Source organism: Camellia sinensis, chromosome 9, assembly GCF_055761805.1.
Source record: "Camellia sinensis isolate YWXY chromosome 9, ASM5576180v1, whole genome shotgun sequence".
Taxonomy (NCBI): domain Eukaryota; kingdom Viridiplantae; phylum Streptophyta; class Magnoliopsida; order Ericales; family Theaceae; genus Camellia; species Camellia sinensis.
The window spans coordinates 195401787-195428452 of NC_138969.1; the positions used below are offsets into that span (position 1 = coordinate 195401787).

The 26666-nt window shown below is 36.5% G+C and overlaps 1 protein-coding gene and 1 pseudogene across 1 annotated transcript; one reads left to right on the plus strand and one right to left on the minus strand.

Moving 5' to 3' along the window:
- Positions 1 to 254: 254 nt before the first annotated feature.
- LOC114272861 (uncharacterized) lies at positions 255 to 5044 on the minus strand. The gene is made up of 4 exons (XM_082888348.1): positions 4752 to 5044; positions 2200 to 2331; positions 1929 to 2119; positions 255 to 441 (listed from the first exon to the last, which is right to left on the minus strand). Exons 1-3 carry the CDS (start codon positions 4944 to 4946, stop codon positions 1931 to 1933), a joined length of 516 nt encoding a protein of 171 aa, XP_082744474.1. The 5' UTR covers positions 4947 to 5044; the 3' UTR covers positions 255 to 441; positions 1929 to 1930.
- Positions 5045 to 12409: 7365 nt separating this feature from the next.
- Positions 12410 to 19275, plus strand: LOC114272629 (uncharacterized; annotated as a pseudogene).
- The last annotated feature ends 7391 nt before the right edge of the window (positions 19276 to 26666 follow it).

A 26666-nucleotide genomic window follows, 5' to 3' on the forward strand; every position in this document is an offset into this window, starting at 1 on the left:
ACTCTATTAATAACATCGAACCATGAATTTATATAATGTAAGAGAGAGAAGAATTGAAGAACCGACGTGTGATATCCCAAAATTTTAGGAACATAAAGGTAATACAGTAATTCAATATAATAAGGTTACACTAACAATTAAGGAAAATGAGTGAGAGCACTAATTAGTGCCATCACTAATGCTACAAATTTATTTTTTTTTTTTTTCACCTCATAAGTGGTGGGTTAGAGCTACCAAATTAGTGATATGTAACATTGCTGAACAATAAACTTCACAACATAATTAAAAAATACAACTGATACTAATATTACAAAGAAAGTGTTTCCTAAAACAAATAAATATTATAAAAGGTTCAGGGAAAAAAAAAACACTATGGTTTTTACAATTAAGTAAATCACATCACCTCTGGGTTGCTTTCTTCTTGGTAGAACTTATTGTCACCTGACAAGAAATGTCATGAGAATAGAATGTCAAGTAAAAAAACACACACACACCTACTTTCCATAATCGAATTCAACGATACACAGAACAAGTATGAAACAATGAAAAACATTGGATACACACTGAGTTAATCTGAACATCTAGAATCCCTCAAAAGAGATTGCTTCTCCCAACTGCAAGGATTGGAATCGTGTTATTCGAAACTTCCTTTTTTGTTATTTAACAGACCTTATCACAGATGGACCTCAAAAGAGATGGCCAAATACAGTGGTAAACACCCTGCATGTCCCAGCTCCTCAACCCAATCTTATGCCTCCAAAGCAAACCATCACATAGAGTCCAAATATACCCGTTTCATCCTATAATTAATGCTACGACTACTTGTTCAAGACATAATTCAAAGGAAAAATATCCCACCATCTGTTCGTTACTAATTCCAACCTATGCAATTATCTTCAAAGATGTTAAAAGTGAACAAGAACCCCCCATTACCATCATTTAATGTTTCCCCTTTCATTTAGTTTGTTATGATATCAAACCAAGAAGTAGACGGGTCACAAACCATATTAAAGCACAAGTATACACCTTTACATTAGCTTTTGCAAAATTTTCATATTTGCAAGGGCTCAAAGATAGTTTTGGCAAAAATAATTTTGGGACTCGGATGGTGATAATTCTTGGTGGGACCATAATACAATAAGTCTAGTTCCCTTTTCAATTTACAAAACCAGAAAACAATTTCTAAAACTCAATAAATTTCCAAATTACTACATTCTGTTCAAATTCGTCATACTTAGAAAAAAATGAGTTTTCTCACAATCTATCCGACCATTCTTACTCAGATTCATTGTTACTTTGAAGGTTAATAACTTTACACATCTGCCCCACCCAGTTCTCTCCATTCTCTAAAACTCAAACCTTAAATTCAAATAAGCTAACACATTAATGTCCCAAAAAAAGATTCATCCACACAGAATTAGATGTAGCTCAAACATTGGAATTTCATTACTATTGCACTATATATATATAGCAAAAGAAATTAAACAAATCAAAACCTACATGACGGACAAAGAAAGCTTAACTACTCAACCAAACAAACAAACAACCACCATAGTGTTGCATGCGAGTACCCTCAAACACAACAAATATATATAAGAAAAAAAATTTCCTACATGACCAATGATATAAAGTTCTTATGATTTCTTCGAGAGTTGAAATATCTTAACGAGCACAATATTATCGAGAGAAAAAAAACAGAAGATAAACAACAAATCCTATCCCATACAACTCCTAAATGTTCGTATTTATCCTCGAAAATTCTTGAATCTCTGTCCAACCAAATGAACCAACGCATGCGATTCCAAAGATCAAAGACATTCTTAGAACAAAAATGAATAGTAGTGCAAAACAACAACACGGAACTATCCAATAACAATCTAGAACTAAGCGTTAAAACTACAAGGCAATGAAGGAACAAATTATCAAACCTCTAAGCCTTTGGTTTAATCTGACAAAGGTAGATCTCTATGTTTGCACCTATAGGAGCATACAAAGAAACTTGGAAGATCTCAGATTCAGTAGCAGCAGGATCCTTGGCAGCAAACGTAATAAAATACTCCAGGCCACTGACCAGCCGTGCATTTGCCTTGTGGACCTTCACAAACTGGAAATTTGTGCTCTGCATTTTAAGAAGAAAAGTTCAGTAGGAGTAAATAAGAGTGATAACTATTAAACAAACAAAAACACAACTCCACATACATTTTTCAAGTTGAATTCAGCAATTGCCCTCTTTGAATAGCATTCAAGCTTCTTACGAAGTCTCTTGTCTAATTTCCCCAAAGGTCTTATAATACAATCGGAACAAGGGGGGAAAGCTTCAACATCAAACCCCTGTACAAATATACAAGATATAGCAGAAAATTATAATATTATACAGGAGATGAGAGAGACAGTTAATTAAGAAAAAATAAAATAAAATGATTATTATATATTTAACATATAATGTAATGTATATACATAATACTATCATATATGAAAACCTGATTTGGTGTGGCTCCATCATGCTAATTTGCCCTCAAAAAAGTCATGCCAAGATGACTCATTCTTATATTTGTTTTCTTTAACGTAAAGGGGTAAAAATGTAATATCAAATCAAAACCCACTTTTAAAGAAAACTGCCACGCCTCATATCTTAAGAAGTTAATTAGGCGGAAACTAATTAAACCTTAGCGTATTTGTTTTCTCAAAAAAAAAGTCCAATGTCCATCATTAGTGCCAAAATGTATTCATTTCCTAAATTAGACAAAAATTTTCCAATTTTTCTCACAAAACGAGCCATTTAAATAATTAGAGTGAAAGTACTAAAATCATGAATTAAGTATATAAATGGTCTCCGAAACCAATCTTCACTTGTTCTGAGAAACTTCGTCATTTATTATCTTTGAAGATATTCAATTTTAGCTTTAACATAATCAACATCATTCCTGAATTTAAAAAAAAATGACTTTGTTAATCGATTTTACTATTTATTTTACTTAACTGAAAATAAAATTCACTCAAATACTTGACCCAACTCACTAGTGTAAGTTTCCCGATGGAATGAAATGACATAAATGCAACATAATATTACAGATCATAGTTCCATCAAATGGAGTACAACAAAATAAGAGCACACAAACCCCCCCCCAAACACATTACAATCCAACGATTACAACAACAAAAAAAAAAAAATACAACGAAGCAAGGAATTCTACCCTCAAGCCGAAGGACTTCCACCAGTACCTATATGGTAGGGGGTGAGCAATAGACTAGCTCACCATAATAATCTCATATTATTACTTTAAAGATATGCAAATGTGGTGATACGATATATATAATGCAAATGCAATGCCAACTCTAGGATTCAGATAATTAATCTCATTAAGTCTATTTTGCTTTAATTAACTCACACTGAGTAAACTAAATAAATAAAGAAACTCAAAATCGATCACCAACAAGGCAATAACCCAGCCTTGCCAACACAAACCATGTCCTAAGAAGTACGGACACATGACACGACACGGACACGCCGACGTGGTATTTTAAAAAAATGCAAGACACAACACGTGGGGACCACGAGCAGAATATATAATTTTATAGATTTATTGTGTCATAAATATAAATATATCATTCCAAAATAATAAATAAATGTAATATAATAATAATAATTTCAATAAATTGACATTGTTTTTCTTTTGTCATCATATTCTAAGTTATTTTGTTCAAACTTATAATTAGTTTTATGTGCGTCTAATCAATTGATACGTGTGTTTAAGTAATGGACATGTGTGTCCTCTAAGTGTCCGAAGAGTATCCAAATCTAATTTTTTTTTTTTTTAAATTAAGACACGTTTGGAAGAGTGTCTAGAAATGTTCGACGAGTGTCGGTATCCGACATGGACATGCCGCCTTTTTATTAGTGTCTGTACTTCTTAGAACGCATCCAAGCCATAATATAACACATATCAATAACATTTGTGAAATAATGAGAGACAATGGTAGGTGTTTTGATTAGTAATGCCGCGCACAAAAAGGACCAAACACAGAAACTGCAGGGCTGGACGACCAGCCAGATGACCAGGTGGTTGATCGGCCAAAGCATGTCGACCGCAGCTCTCATCTTGTCGACCATGGCTATCATCTTGTCGACTGCAGCTATCATCTTGTCATCTGGTCGACCACCCAGTCATCGGGACAGATGTCCAGCCCTGCAGTTTCTGTGTTTGGTTCTGAGTTTGATTCTCTATGGGTGTAGCATTATTGGTGTTTTGATGGGTAATGAGAAGACTACAAGAAGCCACCTCATTCGCCATAGAAATTCTGCACAAATTTCTGATTGTATGTCCTTATTGTAATTTAATTACACAAGTTCCAAACCAAAGAATATAGTAATTTAATTAGACTATAAAGGGTAATGCATGTAATTAATTAATTATCACTAACAAACAAATTACCCTCTCTTTTCATTTGTTTTTTCTTCTCTCATTTGTAATTAATTATCACTAACAAACAAATTATCACTAAACAATATAGTAATTTTTCTTCTTTTTTTCCCGTCTTTACACCACGTAGCCACACAGTTCCAACAATCAATCACAAAAGCAACACAATCAATAAGACATCTCCAACTTTTATTATTAATTTCTTCAAATTCCAAGTTCTTAACTCTCATTAGCAAGTTATCAAAATAAAATCAAGAGATTAAGAAGAAAAATTGCACAAATATTAATTTATTAATATTGTAATATATATGTATACACACACACACGTACCCCGCTCTCCTCGACCTGTTTGTTGTACCTCAAACTATCCTCATGCGTCATCTCATCTTCCTCTTCTATCTCAAAATACTTGTAGGGAACCAATTTAACCTTGTTGTCATCATCATCACCCAATTCCTGCGTTTTCGGCGATGGTTGTTTTTGCTCCGGAGAGGTTTCGGATCCAGAGGTACGAGTAGCAGACATATCTTTGACAGATTTTGGAATTAGGGTTAGTGAAAGAAAGATGAAGATGATGAGGTGTTTGAGAAATTTGTGTTTTGGGGATGGCTATTTTTAGTTCTATTTGAGGTAAAATAGTCCCTAAAATAAAATATTTAATTATATTGCTTTTTATGTTAAATTGAATTTTAATTTTGATTTTGATTTTTTAGAATTCACTTTTTAAAAAATCAAAAAAAAAAAATTAATATTTTTTTTAATGAATGTTTTTAATATTTTAAGTATTTTTAAAAATTTTATATACACTTAAAAAATATAATATTTATGAATTTTTTTTTTAAAAATTCGCTAAATACTAAAAATACATATATATATATATATATATATATTCAGTACATTTTTATTTTTCTTGTATTTATTAATTTTTTACAAATATTTTATTTTTAAATATATTTGTATAATGTGCATCTAAAAAAAATTAAAAAATACTTAATATTTTAAAAATATTCATTAAAAATACAAAAAAAAAAAAAAAAACTCAACTTTTAAAAAATTAAAATCAAATGCACTGAATAATTGATTGCTAAACGAGTTGATAGCATGAGTTGATAAGAAAGATAAAAATAAAATAAAATAAAAATTTCCTTATGGGTGTAAATTAGGTGATGGAGTGGGATGAGACCAAAGTTAGTTATTTTTGGATCTTTCATTTTTTTTTGAATATTCTGCTACAAAATTTAAGATTGAATTTTTAATTTTTTTTAAATCTTTCACATCTATATTTATAGAAGTAAAAAAGAATTTTTAACCACAATCCTTATGCTGTCATGCTAAATTTCTTAATTTTTTTAATTTTAAATAATTTGAAAATTTTTCATTGACTAATTTTCATTTAATCATATATACAAATAGAACTCTAATTACTCATGATTTATGGATTTTAAAAAGAAAATATACTAATTCTTTTCAAAATGCATATTCATGTTGCTACTAAATATAGGAAGCAATTCACCATATTAGAAAAACAAAGATGTCAAATTTTAAATATTTAAAATTTAATTTTTCAGTAGAATAAATTCTCAAATATCTTATTCTCTCTGTCACATAAAAAATAAAAAAGAAGAAGAAAAAAGAAAACCTTACAAATTGTAAAAATCTTGTCGTACACACAAAATTAAAAATAATAACAATTTCAATTGTGTTTATATCTATCTATAACAAAAAGCCTTACCTGGGTACGTATTTGTTAGTTTGTTAATTGTAATTCACTTAATTAAAAATGAAAGCTTAGCACAACGGTTCATATATATTATAATAGTTAATTTGTTACCGCTATAGCTATAGATAATAGCATATAATAAATACTGATAATCTCTTAACATAATTTCTACTCTTCTTTTTTTTTTATGTGATTGAAATAGTCTATAAAGCCTTCTAGTCAAATCTCAATTTAGTTCCGTACATATAAAATCATGACAGTCAATCCCTTGTATTTCTGGTCAAATGTCAATTTTCTTGTAATACTCCGAAATAAATACAATAGACCATCCAAACGATAAGTAAATAACATTATAAATCAGAGTAAAGTATCCTTCTATTACAAGAGATTCGATTGTACAAAAGGGCAACACATGCGATATACATTCATAAATGGGACACCCTAAATCTATAGCATGTGTTACCAAACCACAATAATGTAATAAAAGCTAAACAATTAATCATATTGTCACGACCCGAACCCGCCCCTATAAGTTTAGCATCATAAGTAGCAAGTAATCCATGATTACTGAAGGCCTGTTTAACAATAATACAATATAAAAGGACTGGCGGAAGCCAATCAATAATAATATACATTGTCCAATGAGCTGTGAGGACCTGAATGGAAATAAACTTTCATATACATAGTTATATACACAAACACTTATGTCCATAAAGGTCATATATACAAGACAAAACACAATGTAGAGAATTAAATCCCATTATCGAAAACAGTATTAACAAAAGTCATAAAACATTCATTTCACTTGACCAATATCAAAGGGGTGAATTTGAACCACCCAAAAAGCCTTGACACATGTTGGTTCAGAACCTCGCGATGAGACACAATAGCTGGCTTGACAAAACAAGGGTTCGAGTTGACGCCACTAGCTTTGATCCGGTGTTCAATCACCTACATATATATAACTGTGCGGGGAGCAAATATTCAGGCAAGCCCGCACTCCTTTATTCCAAGCTCCTGTCTGTCTGATCAACCTACGAGCACAACGGCGGTGAGCTACTCGGCGGTGTGTGGCCGGAAAACCCCTCCGACGATCAAGTTAGAACACACACACAGGGGATAGATAGAGAGAAGGGAGAGTCTTGTGTTTAGTGTTTATCTCACCAAAAAATGTCCTGTCCAAAGCATGGGGGCGCAGACTTGCTTATATACCTTCTGCGCCCCAAATCTACTCCCAGTGACCTCTCGACACGTGGTTCTGCTATCCCATCTGTCAACATAAACCTCGCTGAGCACCACCTAACCCAACTGCCTGCCCATTCTCTTTGGAGCTCGGCAGCCGGGCAGTACCATCTCGGCCATCGTCTGCCATGCTGCGCTTCCTGCCCAAGTACTCCAACAGCTAAGCTTAGATGAGGACCGGACTCGGCGGCATCTCGGCAAAGCCGAGCTCGGGACAACTCACGCTTGTCTGCGGTCGACCTACCTGCCGAGCAAACAGGTACCTTGGTCCAACCTTGCCTTTCCTGGCGCTGGACTTTTCACCTGACCGGCTTCGTAACCACGGATCCTTGCAGCTCGGTCAATCCACGCGCTGCCTTAACCGAGTAGCTTCCTTCAAGGCCGGGCCACACAACTCGGCCCAACACCTGTTCGGCCCAAATCTGTCCGGCACAACTCTGTTCGGCCCAAATCTGTCCGGCCCAATTCCATATCATTAATCTCCTTCTCAATTGCCCTTTAATTCCGTCCGCTGAAGCGTGACTGGGATTACCTATCCTGACCGGGGTAATACTTCCTCGGTCCTCAGTATGCAAGACGGTGACCGCACTAAGAAGGTGAGCAAGGTCCGCTCCACGACTTCCTTCTTGGCGAGCAAGATCAGCTCGGCCAAGGAACTCCAAAAAAGGCGAGCAACATCAGCTCGGTCAAGGAACTCCGAGGAAGGCGAGCAAGGTCCACTCCGCGGCTTCCTTCTTGGTGAGCAACATCAGCTCGGCAAGGAACTTCCAAGGTCGGCGAGCAAGGTCCCCTCCGCGATTTGCTTCTTGGCCAGCAACATCAGCTCGGCCATGGAATTCCAAGGAAGGCGAGCAAGGTCCGCTCCGCAACTTCCTTCTTGGTGAGCAATATCAGCTCGGCAAGGAACTTCCAAGGCCGGCGAGCAAGGTCCGCTCCGCGACTTGCTTCTTGGCGAGCAACATCAGCTCGGCCAAGAAACTCCGAGGAAGGCGAGCAAGGTCCGCTCCGCGACTTACTTCTTGGCGAGCAACATCAGCTCGGCAAGGAACTTCCAAGGTTGGCGAGCAAGGTCCGCTCCGCGACTTGCTTCTTGGCTAGCAACATCAGCTCGGTCAAGGAACTCTGAGGAAGGCAAGCAAGGTCCGCTTCGCGACTTCCTTCTTGGCGAGCAACATCAGCTCGGCAAGGAACTTCCAAGGTCGGCGAGCAAGGTCCGCTCCGCGACTTGCTTCTTGGCGAGCAACATCAGCTCGGCCAAGGAAGTCCAAGGAAGGCGAGCAAGGTCCGCTCCGCGACTTCCTTCTTGGAGAGCAACATCAGCTCGGTTAAGGAACTCCAAGGAAGGCGAGCAAGGTCCGCTCCGTGACTTCCTTCTTGGCGAGCAACATCAGCTCGGCAAGGAACTTCTAAGGTTGGCGAGCAAGGTCCGCTCCGCGACTTGCTTCTTGGCGAGCAACATCAGCTCGGTCAAGGAACTCCGAGGAAGGCGAGCAAGGTCCGCTCCGCGACTTCCTTCTTGGCGAGCAACATCAGCTCGGCAAGGAACTTCCAAGGTCGGCGAGCAAGGCCCGCTCCGCGACCTGCTTCTTGGCGAGCAACATCAGCTCGGCCAAGGAACTCCGAGGAAGGCAAGCAAGGTCCGCTCCGCGACTTTTTTCTTGGCAAGCAACATCAGCTCGGCAAGGAACTTCCAAGGTCGGCAAGCAAGGTCCGCTCCACGACTTGATTCTTGGCGAGCAACATCAGCTCGGTCAAGGAACTCCGCTCTGCGACTTCCTTCTTGGCGAGCAACATCAGCTCGGCAAGGAACTTCCAAGGTCGGCGAGCAAGGTCCGCTCCGCGACTTACTTCTTGGCGAGCAACATCAACTCGGCCAAAGAACTCCGAGGAAGGCGACCAAGGTCCGCTCCACGACTTCCTTCTTGGTGACCAACATCAGCTCGGCAAGGAACTTCCCAGGTCGGCGAGTAAGGTCCGCTCCGCGACTTCCTTCTTGGAGAGCAACATCAGCTCGGCAAGGAACTTCCAAGGTCGGCGAGCAAGGTCCGCTCCGAGACTTGTTTCTTGGCGAGCAACATCAGCTCGGTCAAGGAACTCCGAGGAAGGCGAGCAAGGTCCGCTCCGCGACTTCCTTCTTGGCGAGCAACATCAGCTCGGCAAGGAACTTCCAAGGTCGGCGAGCAAGGTCCGCTCTGCGACTTCCTTCTTGGCGAGCAACATCAGCTCGGCAAGGAACTTCCAAGGTCGACGAGCAAGGTCCGCTCCGCGACTTGCTTCTTGGCGAGCAACATCAGCTCGACCAATGAACTCCAAGGAAGGCGAACAAGGTCCGCTCCGCGACTTCTTTCTTGGCGAGCAACATCAGCTCGGCAAGGAACTTCCAAGGTCGGCGGGCAAGGTCCGCTCCGCGACTTGCTTCTTGGCGAGCAACATCATCTCGGTCAAGGAACTTCGAGGAAGGTGAGCAAGGTCCGCTCCGCGACTTCCTTATTGGCGAGCAACATCAGCTCGGTAAGGAACTTCCAAGGTCGACGAGCAAGGTCCGCTCCGCGACTTGCTTCTTGGCGAGCAACATTAGCTCGGCCAAGGAACTCCAATGAAGGCGAGCAAGGTCCGCTCCGCGACTTCCTTCTTGGCGAGCAAGATTAGCTCGGCAAGGAACTCTGGTCTTGCTACTAAAATGATTGTCAATTGCCCCTTTTTCTCGGCCTTCTGACTGACAACTTCCAAAACCAAACTCCCTAGATCTCTTCCATGGTTGTTCGCATCGCCATCCTCTAAGCTTCCCACAGGGATAAATCATCTCGGCTTAATCTTTTGAGTTGAGCAAATCATCAACTCATTTGGCCGAAGTACATCATCTCGGCTGAATCTTCGGAGTTGAGCAAATCATCAACTCATTTGGCCGGAGTACATCATCTCGGCTGAAACTTCGGAGTTGAGCAAATCATCAACTCATTTAGCCGGAGTAAATCATCTCGGCTAAAACTTCGGAGTTGAGCAAATCATCAACTCATTTGGCCGGAGTAAATCATTTCGGCTAAATCGTCCGAGTTGAGCAAATCATCAACTCATTTGGCCGGAGTACATCATCTCGGCTGAAACTTCGGAGTTGAGCAAATCATCAACTCATTTGGTCGGAGTACATTATCTCGGCTGAATCTTCAGAGTTTAGCAAATCATTTACTCATTTAGCCGGAGTACATCATTTCGGCTGAAACTTCGGAGTTGAGCAAATCATCAACTTATTTGGCCGGAGTAAATCATCTCGGCTGAAATTTCAGAGTTGAGCAAATCATCAACTCATTTGGCCGGAGTAAATCATCTCGGCTGAAACGTCGGAGTTGAGCAAATCATCAACTCATTTGGTCGGAGTAAATCATCTCGGCTGAATCTTCCGAGTTGAGCAAATCATCAACTCATTTGGCCGGAGTACATCATCTCGGCTGAAACTTTGGAGTTGAGCAAATCATCAACTTATTTGGCCGGAGTACATCATCTCGGCTGAATCTTTGGAGTTGAGCAAATCATCAACTCATTTAGCCGAAGTACATCATCTCGGCTGAATCAGAAAAGTTCTTAAGCAAAAGTAATTCACTTCTATTACATTGACAAAAAGAGTATCACATTCAGAAGTGTAGGGGAAACAAGTTCTTCCACAAAAAATTACTTAAGAACGATAAGAATATAATAGTTTGAGGTTAGCCGCATTCCATGCCTGGGGGTACGCCTTTGCCATCCAAATCTTCTAAGTGGTATGCCCCCTTACCCACCAGACCGGTTATCTTGTAAGGCCTTTTTGTCTGTTACCACCAGGGTTGTCTTCGCGGTGGACGCCGCTGCATCATCCTCTACTCGGATGTGCTCATTGATTCGCTGCATTAGTTGCCCCATGGATGGCGGCTGGTTCATTGTAAGCGAGTCCCTCAGCCTATGTCCGACCGGGAGACCGCGCTTGTATTGGGTGATTGCCAGGTTGACCAGGCAATCTAAGATCTCGTTGAAGGTTTCCCAATATCTGGAGTTGTATGCCTTCAGTGTGTCACTCGGCTCCATCTTGACACTGAGAAGGTGGTCAACTTCCTTTAGCGTTTTGGTGTTGGTTTTGAAGCTCGTCACAAATGCTTCGGCCAACTGCTGCCACCTTTCTATGCTCCCCTCCGGCAGCCTCTCAAACCATTTCAAGCCCAGCTCGCCCAAACTTGACGGGAAGATAAGGCACATAAGAGTGTCATTCTGCCTATGTCCGGCCATGACCTGTAGGAAGTGGCTTACATACATATAGGGATCGGTTTTTTCATCGTAGAGCGTGAACTTAGGTTGGTGGAAGCTCGCGGGAAGCAGTGTTGTTTTTATCTCCACGGAGAAAGGGGTGGCGCTCAACCTTGCCAAGTCGGAATCCACAAGGAGTGGCGCCGCTAGGCGGGGTGGAGGCATTCCGACCTCCTGGCTGGCGTGAACCCCGTAGGATAATCGCTGGAAAGCCGGTATCCTCTGTGCCTCCCGCCGGCGAGCCCGTTCCTCCAAGACTGCCCGCAAATCTTCTGATCGAGCGGAATAGGTGTACCTCGACGTCGTCGCCGGACGTGAGGGCTGGTAAGTGCTATCTTGCGCGCTGGACTTCTCTGCGCGCACATCGGAATCACCAACCTTGTAATTTCTAGTAATAGAGATGGACGGTGTGTGCTGCTGACTCTGACTACCTGAACGGCGGGGTTGGGTGCGCTCACTGTGGTCTCTCACTCCAGCTAAACCCTTCCCTTTGACATGCTGCTTCAGCTCCTCCATCTCCGCCGCCATTCGTCGGATGACGGCGTCCTGGTCCTTCAGCTTATTTTCCAGACGTCTGGCGTGTGAGTCTCTTCTCCGCCGGTGACCGTCTGGACTCCGTGAATGACCATGACTTCTTTCGCGCTTATCCCGCGCGTCTCCCGACTGTCCTCTTGGAAATGTCTCCGAGTCCCCCATCGGAGTAATGGTGGGGTGTCCCTCTCTCCGTCTGCCTGACTCCGAAGTGGCTCTATCGATGGCGGACAGCGGAATCTCTTCGTTGTTCGCCATAGAAAGCGATCGGATGAGCTTGGAAGACAAGGTTTTATCTTTCAAAGTTTCCACAGATGGCGCCAATTGTGCGGGGAACAAATATTCAGGCAAGCCCGCACTCCTTTCTTCCAAGTTCCTGTCTGTCCGATCGACCTGCGAGCACAACGGCGGTGAGCTACCCGGTGGTGTGTGGCCGGAAAACCCCTCCGACGATCAAGTTAGAACACACACACAGGGGATAGATAGAGAGAAGGGAGAGTCTTGTGTTTAGTGTTTATCTCACCAAAAAAAGCCCTGTCCAAAGCATGGGGGCGCAGACTTGCTTATATACCTTCTGCGCCCCAAATCTACTCCCGGTGACCTCTCGACACGTGGTTCTGCTATCCCATCTGTCAACATAAACCTCGCTGAGCACCACCTAACCCAACTGCCTGCCCATTCTCCAGGGAGCTCGGCAACCGGGCCGTACCATCTCAGCCATCGTCTGCCATGCTGCGCTTCCTGTCCAAGTACTCCAACAGCTAAGCTCAGATGAGGACCGGACTCGACGGCATCTTGGCAAAGCCGAGCTCGGGACAACTCACGCTTGTCTGCGGTCGACCTACCTGCCGAGCAAATAGGTACCTTGGTCCAACCTTGCCTTTCCTGGCGCTGGACTTTTCACCTGACCGGCTTCGTAACCACGGATCCTTACAGCTCGGTCAATCCACGCCCTGCCTTAACCGAGCAGCTTCCTTCAAGGCCAGGCCACATAACTTGGCCTAATACCTGTTCGGCCCAAATCTGTCCGGCATAACTCTGTCCGGCCCAAATCTGTCCGGCCTAATTCCATATCATTAATCTCTCTCTCAATAACAAACAGTGAGTTAGAGCTCAGTGAATAACAAATGTGTAAAAAGGTTAAGAATGATGTCCTTATAGTCTTTGAAACAATCAATTATCATTAGAACATTTCAATCAATATCATTTGTTAATCAATCGTTCAATCATTCAATTTAATTAATCATATTCATATAGGTCATACGTGGTACATCTAATAGCGACATTACAATAGGTCTTATAAAGACCGAACAATTAATTGGTGGCCATCAAACAATAACAATAGTTCCAAGATTTGGAACTGACAGAGATCTCTGTAACAATAGCAATATTAATAACAATAACAATAACAATACGCTATGGATGCCACGAATACAATTCAAAAGAAGATCATCATTCAATCAATAAAAAGTAATCATTTAGAAATGATATAATTTATCATTCAGAAAATAAATACAATTTGAACATATCTTTAACATTGTTACTTACAGTAGGCTCCTCGGTACAAGTACTAATGGTTCGGCATCCGACCTGAACAAATAAAGTCAAGCACAATACAATTACAATCACACTCTTAAAATTCCATTCAATTCGATCGTTCGATCTCTATTCGTTTTCTCTCATTTGATTCTAATTTTTTATTCAGTTATTCTTATTTATTTTTCTTCCGTTCCTTTTAAATATGGATGACTAGTATTATGAATAAATTAGATAATTAACCTCCAATTAAAACATGTTTAGCTATGTATTAACCAAACTAATTAAATACAAATAATCTAATCATATACCAACCCTTATTAACTTCACTAATTACACAATCAAAGTTAAATTAGGTTCAGACACATTAAATTACAATTATTCAGTCATGTTTAAATTACTGAATCAGAAATTCATAAATATGTACATTTTGCAATTTCAACTCCATTTTCAAGCAAATCAAGGCCTATAGCGATCCCGGTTGTCCCTTTACTGTTCTATTGTCTTCCAGACTCGGTTCCGTGGAGTTGGTAGCTGTATCTATCTTGTTGTGGTCCTTTAATTCCGTTTGTGTGAGTTTTAGGATGTTTTGGGCAGGGTTGTTACAGGTTGGTTGGGCCTTGGTGTCAATTCCTTGTTGCCCAGTTTTTAGGCGATCCGCTCGAGCGGGTCTTCTTGCGCTCGAGCGAGGATTGCACACCCCCAGTATTTCGTGTCCCTGCAAAACTTCTGCAGGTGTGATTTCTACGCTCGAGCGGGTTTCTTTACGCTCCAGCGGTGGCGCTCGAGCGAGTTTGTTGGCGCTCGAGCGGGTAGTACCTTTGGGTGTAAGTTCTGGAAGGGGGAAATCTACGCTCGAGCGGACTGGTTTTCGCGTTCGAGCGGATTTACTTTATTCTTGTGTCTTGGCGCTCGAGCGGGACTTTTTGCGCTCGAGCGGACCTAGTTTTTATTCTTGTCGTATATCAGTTGGCTGTGGGGCAGTTTTAAATCACTTTTTCTCATTCTTTCTCTCTCTTACTTTTTCAAAAAGGCCATTTGAGAGCTTCTCTCTCTAGAACCTTGCCTTCTCTCTAGGTATTGATCTAGTAGGAGTTGTTTCCTCACCTTTGGCCTTTACAAAATAGTTGTTGATCGTTAGGGGCTATCTTTTGATCCGAGAAACTCGTGGTTTGGAGCACTTTTGTTTTCACCATCTTCTTCGTTGGGTGTCACCTTTTGAGGTAGGGGTTCCTACTCACTCTTATGGTCTTTGACCTAGATTTTTAGTTATTTTGATAGAGTGTTGAATTTGGGAAATTTTGGGACTTAGGGTTTCAAAATGTGTTAAAAAGGGGTTTTGTGATTTTGGGCTCATAACATGTATTTTGGGTTTCAAAGTGATGATATAGTTGTTGGTTGTTGATATTGGGACCTTTGAGTTAATATTGGGAGTTGGGGGTAAAAGCCCTAAATTGTTGTTTAAAATTAATTGGCGAAATTAATTTGGGAAAATTGTAGTTATATGGAATTAAGTTGGAAATAATGAAATTTACTCATTATATGGTTGAATAGTGGAGTTAGATTTATTAATTGCTCACTCTTGAAAACATTGATATTTTATCTGTTGGAGCTTTTATTATCTGTTTAGAAATAATTGCTTGGGCTACCGGTGGAGGGTAGTTTTGATTGTTGTAGACAATGCATGATGATTAGGCAAACTAAAACTAATCAGTTGGATATGTCATAGAGTATGACGGTTGATAGAATACATTAACGTTATGTATTGATTGATTGCGTATATGACCTTTGTGTATATATGTTGTGTGTGTGGGAGGAGATAGGGGATGTACTCCACGGTTTAGGGGAAGATAGGGGATGAACCTCTAAACCGGATGTTGTTTGGGAGGAGATAGGGGATGGACTCCACTGATACAGCTCATATGCTTGTCAGATAAAGTGTTGATACAGCTCGTATGCTTATCTTTGGAAGTGTTGATACAGCTCATATGCTTGTCATTGGAAGTGTTGATATAGCTAATATGCATATCTATTGAAATGTAGATACAACTTGTATGCTTATCTGTTGAGATGTTGATACAACTAATATGTTTATCTATTGTAAAATGGGAAGTGCTTAATATGAGCCATCGTCTCATATAAGTGGTTGGCCAGGTTTTGAGCCATTGATGTAAATTGTGAAATTGATAAGAAATGGAAACTGAATTGAAACATGAACATGGTGGTCATGAAATGGAAATGGATTATGAATTGGTTTATGAAAGTTGAACATTTATCAATTGCTAATGTCTTAGTCATTGCTCATACTGTGTTTAGCATATCTCGACTGGGCGTTGGCTTACCCTTTATGGGACATTATTTTTAGGTACAGGTAGTATGCCACCTCCAAGGACATAGCTTGGATGATGATGAGAGTTGAAGACTCTTTCTTTTGTTTATTTTGATGTATTACATGTAAATTCAAGCCAAGGGCTTAATGCGTATTGAGTTAGTACTCTTCTTTTTGTAATCAAGTGTTAACTTAGAAAGCTGTAAGCCCATAGGGCATTTGCTTTTGTTGTTAACATGTACTATAGTTGTAAGAATTACTCTGATGAATAGAAATGGTTGATTTCTTTTGTATCAATGCATGTCTAAAATGTTGGTTATTATGTATTATTTTGAGGGCGTTACAAGGCCCAAGTAATTAATCTTCACATTTATTTCCATAATCTTAAGCCTAATTCAATTTCAATTAAATTTAATTAATTCTCAATTAAGGCTTAATTTGACTGCATCTAATTTTACGAACCTAAATTAGATTTTTAATTGAATTCTTATAAGGCTCTAAATATCAAATTAAATTCATTCTTTCATTTTTTAAACTCAATTGCATGAAACATCCATTGTCTTGAACCCAAGCTCTAATTCATGTTTAATCTCTTCTCAAACTCCATGAATCATGTTTGAAAATAAGTTTAGAAAACGATTGTTTTGTTCATAGATTCTTGAAAGCATGACATGCGTGTAAGGATCATGCTATAATAGGTGTTTGAACTAAAATTATGCCATGCATGTTGAGTTTTAAGCATGTATTCTTCTAATTCCTCATTTTATAATTATGTAGACCCAACTCTAATATTTACTCTATGAATTATGTAACGAGTTGAATCAAGTTGAATTTTTGCCCTTAGTATTATTGTTGTTATTATTATTATTTATTTTATAATCTTGAGAGAGTTACAAATATTTATGGTGTGCACTACCAAACGAAATATATTTTTGTGGTGAGAAAATATTATATCATTTTATCATTTATGTTACAAAATATTATAATGGTGTGAAAATATACTTGAATTGATATATATATATATATATATATATATATACTCTTTTTTTGTGTAAAGAGAGGCAACCACGTGGAGGGGCTGCGCCTCCACTCCTTTCCTCTCATTCATTTTTCTCTTTTCTTTTTCTTCTTATTTGAAGCATCCACAATGGTCTGGTCTACAAAACTGGAGAGAGAACCCAGTCAACCACAACCGTTTCTGGGTATCCTCCGGTCCCCAATCACTGGCACTTTCAGGATTTGATGAAGTAGATGATGGCCCAATGGCATTGAGTTCTTCTCTAGCAAAGATAGGTGCTTTGGTTCTCAACACTGCTGACCCTCTAACCAAATCGAAGCTCTCTCACATGGCTTACTCTCTCTGGCACCGACAAAATTTTCCAATCAAGGTTTCTCAACTGCCCTATTGTGCTACTCGCTCTCCTAAACCTCAACTGGTTTCCCAAAGGAAATTCCAGCTCCCAAAAGCTCGGGTTTGCCTCTCAATGCTTATATGCTCCATAATCTTGCTCATGTGGAGCTGAATGCTATTGATTTGGCATGGGATACTGTTGTCCGATTTTCACCACACTCTGAACTTCTTGGAGAGGGGTTTTTTTTTTTTTTTTTTTGATGATTTTACTCATGTTGCTGATGATGAAAGTCGCCATTTTGCTTGGTGTTCACAGAGATTGGCTGAACTTGGTTTCAGTTATGGAGACATGTTAGCTCATAATCTTCTTTGGAAGGAATGTGAGAAATCATCACACAATGTTGCTGCACATTTGGCTGCAGTTCCACTTGTTTAGGTTTTAGACCCATGTTCTTGAGACCAAAGTGAAGAGCTTGGTGAGAGCAACGTTTTGATCGGTGGAGATTAAAATCCGACAAAATCGAAAATTGGGGTTTTGCTTGTTTTCTATTCTAGCTTGAGGTAGGGATTTTTTCTACACTTCTTTATGCACTTTTACTTGATTATAGGGAGCTTAGAGTTGTATATAATTCAATTAGAATTTTTTGAAAAATTTGTGATTTATTTGCTTAAAAGAGAAATTTTGAGAAAAATAAAAAGTTGATGCCAAATTGCGAAAGTGTAAACTTGGAATATGTTTGTAAGGTTATGAAAGAGTTATGTTTTAAATTTGAACAAAAACAGACTTCGACTCGATCGGTTTTTAAATTTTTACCGGTTTGCGACCAAAAGAGCATTTTTAAAGAAAACAAAGGAATTACGTTTAACTTTTGGGACTTTTGATTAAAATAGGATGTCATGGTTGAATAATGCTTGGAGAATGAGTTTGGAAAGAAAATGATGTTTTCTTGGACATTAACGGTATTATTTCGCTTAATGTATCTGTTGGAATAAAATTGACACGGTTAGAAATAGACCTTAAGAGGTTACCGGACGTGATTGTGATATGAAAACTAGTGTAGTTGTTCATATTTGATGAGATGTGGAATACATTGTATTTATCAAAATTTTTGGAATTTAATTGATAGAAATATCTGTTTTGGGCTATCAGTGGAAGATAGCTATGATTGTTGTTTTGGGCTATCAGTGAAAGATAGCTATGATTGTTGTAGAAATGCATGAGACTTAGGTAAATTGAACCACATTTCTCATTTGTTGCATTGTACATTGCATTACATTCATTTCATTGGAAATGTATCTATTTTTGAGAAATGCTTTGGAAATGTATCTGTTTGTGAAAAGATGAATGCTTGGTGAATCTAAGTAGGGGGTGTAGGACCGAGCAGTTAGGTGTCGAGCCTTCCAGTCTACTGGTAAAAATGACAGTGGTAGTGCATTAGGGCCTACTAGCAGACACTCACCTAGAGATTCACAAAACCCGTATTCATGTAACAGATATGGTTTAAAATGAAAAAAGGTTTTATATCTATTGTTGTATCTCAGCATTGCATGCTTTATAAAAAGAGAGATAAGCAGTTTTATCATGAGCATGGCATGAGCATACTCCTCTTTAGTCTTGTCATTGTTCATATGTTGTGTAGTATATCTCTACTGGGCTGTGGCTCACCCTATAAGGGAAACCATTTCAGGTACAGGTGTTATGCCTCCGCCAAGGCATTGACTTGGGAGGACTCGGAGCTGATGCTTCATTTTTGTTTTATTGTTATTTGTTGAATGTAAGCCCAGGGCTATATTTGTGTTGAGTTGAAACTCCATTTTGTGTAACCAAGAATGTTCTTAGATAAATTTATAAGTATGTAGGGCACTTATTATCTGTTTGGCTTCCATTTTATACTTGTTGTAAAATGTATGCTTGGAATTGGAACTGGGGCATTGAGATGTGTATAGCATATATTTGGCATTTGGGATTTAATGGAAATGGATATATGGAATAGTTAGCTATATATATGTGTTTGTCTATCATGTGGGTTTTGTTGCATAAATAGATATACCCTGCCCAAATTTCAGGACGTTACAAATTGAAATGTTTAATTTTAAAACTTGCATCCTTAAGCTTAAAATCCTCAACTCACATGGAAAATTACTTCATTTTGTGAATCCATGCAAGAGAATGAATGTATGTTCATGAATCTTTAAAAATCTTGACATGCATGTATACATTTTCCATTTATATTAACATCTCCTACAATCAAGTTTAATTCACCTCATCAAGTTTATGTTCTTCTTAAATAATCTAGAACTCCATAAGTATGAATGTGATTCTTCAAATTGGTGAGATACAAGCAAGGAATTCTTACCTAGAGTTAGAGAATTGAGTTGAATTCTTACTTTTCCTTCAATTTTCTTCTTTCTCTGGGTGTTCTTTTCTTCACTTTCTTTTTCTTCTCTCCTTCTCTACGTTGAGTTGTCTCGCCAAGTCTTTACTCTCTCTCTCTACGTGTATAGTTTAAGGCTACCCAACAAGATCCACTAAGTCTATTTTCTATATTCTTTGATGAGTAAAAAGCATCAGGCTCAAATTAATTAGACTAAAGAAATTAATTAAAATCAATTTGAATCAAATTAAATTAATCTCATCATCTTATAATCTTAATTACACTAAATTAAAATATACTAAGATGAATTAGGCTCTAATTCCTATCCAATTATTTAATTCTAACTTGTTAAAATTAGCGAATCAGACAGGTTTAATTTTCATTCAACCTATCTGTTCAAACAATACAATTCAATAAATCTCATAACAATCAATAACACTTAACCACATAATTAACATGTAGGAACATAATTAATAGTTCTAATTAAGGCTCAATTCAATCACTCAATCACAGACAATTTCAGTAAACTGAATCAATTTTCAATTAAATTTCCCAAATGACTCTAAAAATTCCCATAAGCCCATCCATGTACTCAATTTCAATTGTGCACCTAATAAAATTATCGATTTCAATTTCAAAGTTGTAACCTTAACAGACAATTTTTCAATTTGCACAAATGTGCACAAATTAAATTACTTGGCACTTAGTTCAATTAGTATTAACACATAATTAATTAATTAATTAATTAATTAATTAATTAAAGTCACAATTAACAAGTCTGGGTCGTCACAACATATTCCCTAAATGCTTACATCTTTCCAAGTCAAGGCTTGGGTATATCAAAAGTGAGTCATAAATTCAATACAAATAAAGTCCCAAACTTGCACAAAAAATTTAATACAACATAATAAAATTGAGCCTTCAGCTCTATAGTTCTCTCAAGCTAAATCCTTGGTAGAGGCATATTACCAGCACCTGAAAATGATCTTTCCAAGTAGGGTGAGTCAAAGCTCAGTAGAGATAACCTAACACAATAAGTGAATCTTAACAAAGATATAAGTATAACATGTATACACAATGTCCATGATCAAATCATTTACGACTCTTTTAAAAAACCATATTACGCAAAGCTTTATATCTCAATTCATAAGTCATTTCCATTTCATTCAGACAACCAAACTGAGGGTACAACTCAATGGGTCTCTAACAAACACAACCATCATACAAACACTTCTATTTGTCATTTTACAAAAATTCTGTTCGCGGGAATCGACACCCATGTGTATGCGCAGTTTTTGGGAATTTCACCCTGGACACACAAGCCAACTTAATTTAACGGAGTCCATCCCCTTTCTTCTCCCGAACATGGAGTACATCCCATTTCTTTTCCTAAACATCATACATTTACAATGTATTAAAAACATAGCCATATTTAATGACAACGGATAAGAGATTAGTTTCAATTCACCTAATCTTCATGCAATTTCTATAACAATCATAGTTATCCTCCACTGATAGTCCAAAACAGATATTTCTAAACAGATATACCATCTCTATGACAAATAAATTATCAAAATTTCCATAGGTGAGAGGTAATACACATCAAACTTCACCATTTATGTAAACACCCATCCAATTTCACATTCCCAATACTAATTTCATTTATTTATACAAAATAACTATTTCAGACATTTTAGGAAAAAAAACTCCATTTTCTTTCGAATCCTTCCCAAGTATCAAAATCTACAAATTAATCACACCACAACCTCATATCTACTCCCATAATCATTTCTAATACATTCATTTGAAAACCCCTCTTTTGATTTTAAACTAAAACCCTAGATTTGTTCAAAATCATCGAAATTCTAACATTTTTTACACATCAACAAATAACTAAGTTAAAAACCATAGAAGAGTGTAGAAAGTCCCTACATCAAGCTTAGAAGACCAAGGAAGAAATGGAGGAACTTCAAAGGCACCGAAACCAAACTTTATTCGGATCAAATGAGATCTCGGAGTGCTCTATCTTTTTATCAAAAAGAGTAGGGTAGAGAGATCCTTAGATCTAGTTGTATTTGTAGTGAGAAGTTGGGTTTTAGAAAGAGAAATGGTAGATCTAGGGTTTTTAGGGAAAAAGATATGAAAAGGTGATGTAAAAAGGTGTTTCTGTGAATTGATATACGCGTAGCTTGCTCGAGCGCAAGAGTTGTCGCTTGAGTGACCAGACACAATAAGTTGTTTCGCTCAAGCACAAGAAGCTTAGCTCGAGCACAGAATGCACACTTCCAGAAGTTTTACAGATAGAAGACCATCAATCGAGCGTAAGAAGTCTCGCTTGAGCAAAGAACACTACCTCCCCAGTATTTTTGCAGACCTGCAAAAGTACTGGGAGCTCACAAAGCTCGCTCGAGCAAAGAGGCCAAATTCTGTGCAACAACAGTTTGAACCAACTAACAACTAACCTGTTCCAAACACAACCGAGACACTCTAATACTCCAACTCAATGAGAAATAAGGGGAAAAAGACAAGAACAACAATATAGAATCACAAAACCTGAGTCCGGAATGCAAGATGGGTCGGGTCTAAACCAAAATCACTATATTTCTCCTTCTATTACTTCATTAAAAGTTTTCAATAGAATGTAGTCATGTGACAAATGTGTGACCACGAAATGAGTGTAAAAGATAAAAATTATTCTCATTTTTCATCAATATACACTTTGTCTCACATGATAAGCATGTGAGAGTTATATAATACTATATATATATGTATGTTTTTATTCTGAAAATTGGGACGAAGATGTTAGAAAATAGATCTATTGAATTTTTTTTTTTTAAATGTAGTAGAGAAATGAAGATGAATAGACAAAAGATTGTGTTATTATAGAAAACAGAATTTATTGATTCCAATTTTTGCAAAACCCTAATTCATCTCCTTAATCAATTACAATCTACTTTTTTTTTAACCAAATACAATCAAAATTTGTTGTAAATTTTGGGACGAAATGTGTATAGATGAAAAATTTAGGTGATTTTTCTTTTTCACCCTCATTTTGTAGTCATATACTCGTCACATTACTAGCTTCTGTTAAAAACTTATATAGTAGAGTAATAAAAATGGGACATTGATATTTGACTAAAAATGTAAGAAGTTAACTGTCACAGTTTCATAAGTGCAACGGGTTAGCTGTTACGATTTCATATGTAGAACTAAAATGAGATTTGACCACTAGTGTAGGAGGTGGATTGTCATAATTTTATTCGTAGGAACTAAATTGAGATTTAATGCAAAGTGCATAGATATAAAGTATAATTTACCCTTGTTATATTTTCTCTAGAAGACTTGCACTATTCTAAAATGCTCTGGAATGTTCAAAATGCAAAAATATCCTTGATATTTATAGAACGTTTTAGAATGTTACTCAAATTGTTTAAAGTCAATATCATGTTTCCACTTGGTTTAATCGTGACCATTCAATGAGAAGATGTTATAACTATATAAAGGAATGGAGGCACACTAAGAATGTAATGCTTCTTGGGTAAAGCCTTCAATTATTGTTGGTGTAATTTTGTATAAGGTAAATTACACTTTTATTTTCTAATTTTAATTTCATTCTTATATATTTTAATTGAAACAATTTTAATTGTATACTTTTAGAAAATTTTCAATGTAATCATTTCATTAATAAATATTGTTAAATTAGATAGAAATTAGTCAATTTACCTGACCCACTAACTAATGCATTAATCACTCTATTTAGATGACACTTTTTTGGGATTTGTGGTTGTCGTGAGCTATGCTGACAAACTCTGTTGTGCTTTAGGCACATTATAAGATTTTTTTTTGGTTTGATAATTTAAATCATTTATTTTTTAGATTATATCAAATTTAATATATTTGTAAAAAATTAATTTCAATGATTTAAACTATTTACTTTTCAAAGTATATCAAATTTAATATTTTTGTAAATAATTAATTTGATCGGATATCGGTAGTTATTTTATCAAATCACATTTATATGTAAAAAAATGAATCGTAAGTGTAATTTGAAATATAAAACAAAATGTCATTTGATGAAAAAGTTACCGATACCCAATCAACTTAATTTTTTACAAATATGTTTTGTTCAATATACTGTATAAAGTGAACTATTCTGATTATCAAAATGAGCTCTAAAATAGGTCCAATAGGCTGCATAATAGTGATTGTTGCACATAATGTACAAAAACCACTCCAAACCCCACTTTTTGTCCTCCAAATTTTACTTAAATTTCAATTTAATCCTTAAAATTTGAAATTGTAACACTATTATCTATTAACTTTAAATCATATTATTAGGTTAACCTCAATCAATACTTTTATCAAATTATATGAAAATTAAATTTTGCAGAGCTAGTAATAGTTATCCTTTTTTTATATTAAGAAAATATGTTAGAGGGTTTTATTTTAGTAAGAAGGTATTTGAAAGCAATATAGTTTGTTGCTATTTTTATTGAGTACTCCTGTCAAAGATCAAATTTTATTCTTTCGAAGCAATGAGAATAACAACAAATTGAAAGATCACATTAGTTCAACTTATTTGTCCACATGTCCACATATCTATCCACGTTTCACGTATTTGTGCACTTATCTATCTGGGTGACACTTATCTGTCCAAATTACCACTGCCAACAACCATAGTGAGCCATTGTCAATAGCTGATGCTAGTGCCTTTCTGGCGAATTTTCTAACAATCAGCAATAGTGTATGAGATTGTAACAAGACAAATGTAAAAATGGAGAAAAATGTTTTAAAAATAATAATTTTTTCTTCTTACCAAAATATTTCATTAATCATGTCTTTAAATCCAAAACAAAACATTCATTGGACCTAATGCTATAGACACCCATAAAAATATATTCATCACCAATAAACTCTTTTTATTTCATTAAGATTGTTTCCATTTCAACTATTTTTAAAAGAAATATATATTTTTCAATTCAATACATTAATATTTTAGCACTAGAAATTTAGCATTACAATATTCTTATACTTAATTATAATTTATTAAACAATAACGAAGTGAATTCAAAGGTAACATAGAGGGTTAAAATTATTGTAAAGAGACCAAATAAAAATTTGGAGGAAACTTTGAAGGAAAGTTTGAGTATACAAAGCATAAATTGTCAATATATTTCACTTTAGAAACTTTTTACTTTTATTTATGTCTTTTTCTTTTCTTTTCTTTTTTTGAATAAATATGCCATGATGTTTTTTCTAAAGGAAATTAGTTGCATTATAGACAAATGATTTATATATAAATAAAAAAATAAAAAAAGAGCATGATATAGGAGTGACATCTTTGTAATTTTGGTATCTATTGCATTACCCTACACTATATACTTAAAACCATTAGCATGAAGTATAATAAATGAACTATTGTTGAACTTGAACATTACAAAGTAAATGCTAATGGGTGTCTTTAGTTATTTTTTAAGTATAATTCATCATATCAAAAAGTTAGTAAGTTAGTTGTTTAAAGTATATTTTTAAGGGTTTGGGTTCTCTTTGTACGCAAGTGTTGTTGGATTTTATTGGCCTCTATACGTTCCACATCAACGATTTAAACTATTTATTTTGTTTGATTATAGATCATTTTAAAAAAAAGATTAATCCGATAATCATATCTACATGTTTTAATGATATTTGTTTGAAAAAATTTGAACACAAAAATAATTTTAAAAATAGACCGTCTATTTTTTATTTTTTGAAAAACAAATCTCATAAAATCATGAGTTATGGTTATGATCAATATGATTTTTTTCATAAGTGATCTACACGTCTAATAAAAAAAAATAAATGATTTAGATTATTAAAACGAAGCATATGGTGGGCCCACCTGCATCTCTATTGCATATTCTTTTTTCTAATGAGGATGAATATTTTATTTTATTTTTTTAACAAACAATAGGATGTTAATGTCTAGTAAGTTAGATTATGACAAAAGGGCTTTTCAATCACTCTATTGACTTTAATCTTGAACCACTAGTATTCTCACTGTCTCAAGCACATTTACATAAACTGCTGAATCAACTGTCCTATCTAATGATGATGAATACTTACATATAAGGAAAATATTGGAAGCTAAAAAAAATTTCTAGTATATTTCATTATTATTCATTTTATTTCAAAAAGTTAATTGTCACTGATTACAATATAATTAATTCAAAATGTACTACAACTATTTATACAAAATTAATTACTATTTAACAAAAATGCAAGAGCACTTGTTAGCAAAACTGCTATAAGAGTGGTACAAATTATTTCTTAAATAGTTTATATAGATTAAACAAAATAGAAATAGAGAAAGTTTCACAAGGAAGTTCAATAGCGATGTTGCTATCCTTTATTTATTTATTTTGGTAGTTTACATTGCTAGAAATTGTATCTTCTATTTATTAGACAATGTTAGAGTTATCAAATTTTCTGCCTAATATTTTACACACACATATATATGTGTATAAAATAGTAAGTAAAACAATTAGATACACAAATAATCTCTCATATTTACATCATTCTAAACATTCTTTAATAACTCTCTTACTAAATGCTCCTTTGCAGTGCTAACTGTTTTTAAAGTTAACAATGCACCTTTGTTTTTTTTTTTTTATGGGCAGCCGTTTCTTTGGACTCTTCTTGTATTTTCTTCCAAAACCCATGGTGAGTAATTTTTACTTTATACTTTAGCTTGTGATAAAATCATTAAACCATGTGTATTTGGTGTATTACAAAATGTAGTTCTATTTTTACTCTACCATAATGTGATAAGTAAGATGTTTGCTCTGTCTATTATAGCAATTATGATATTTTGTCCAGCTTGCCCAATATTTTTGTTTATTTATTTATTTTT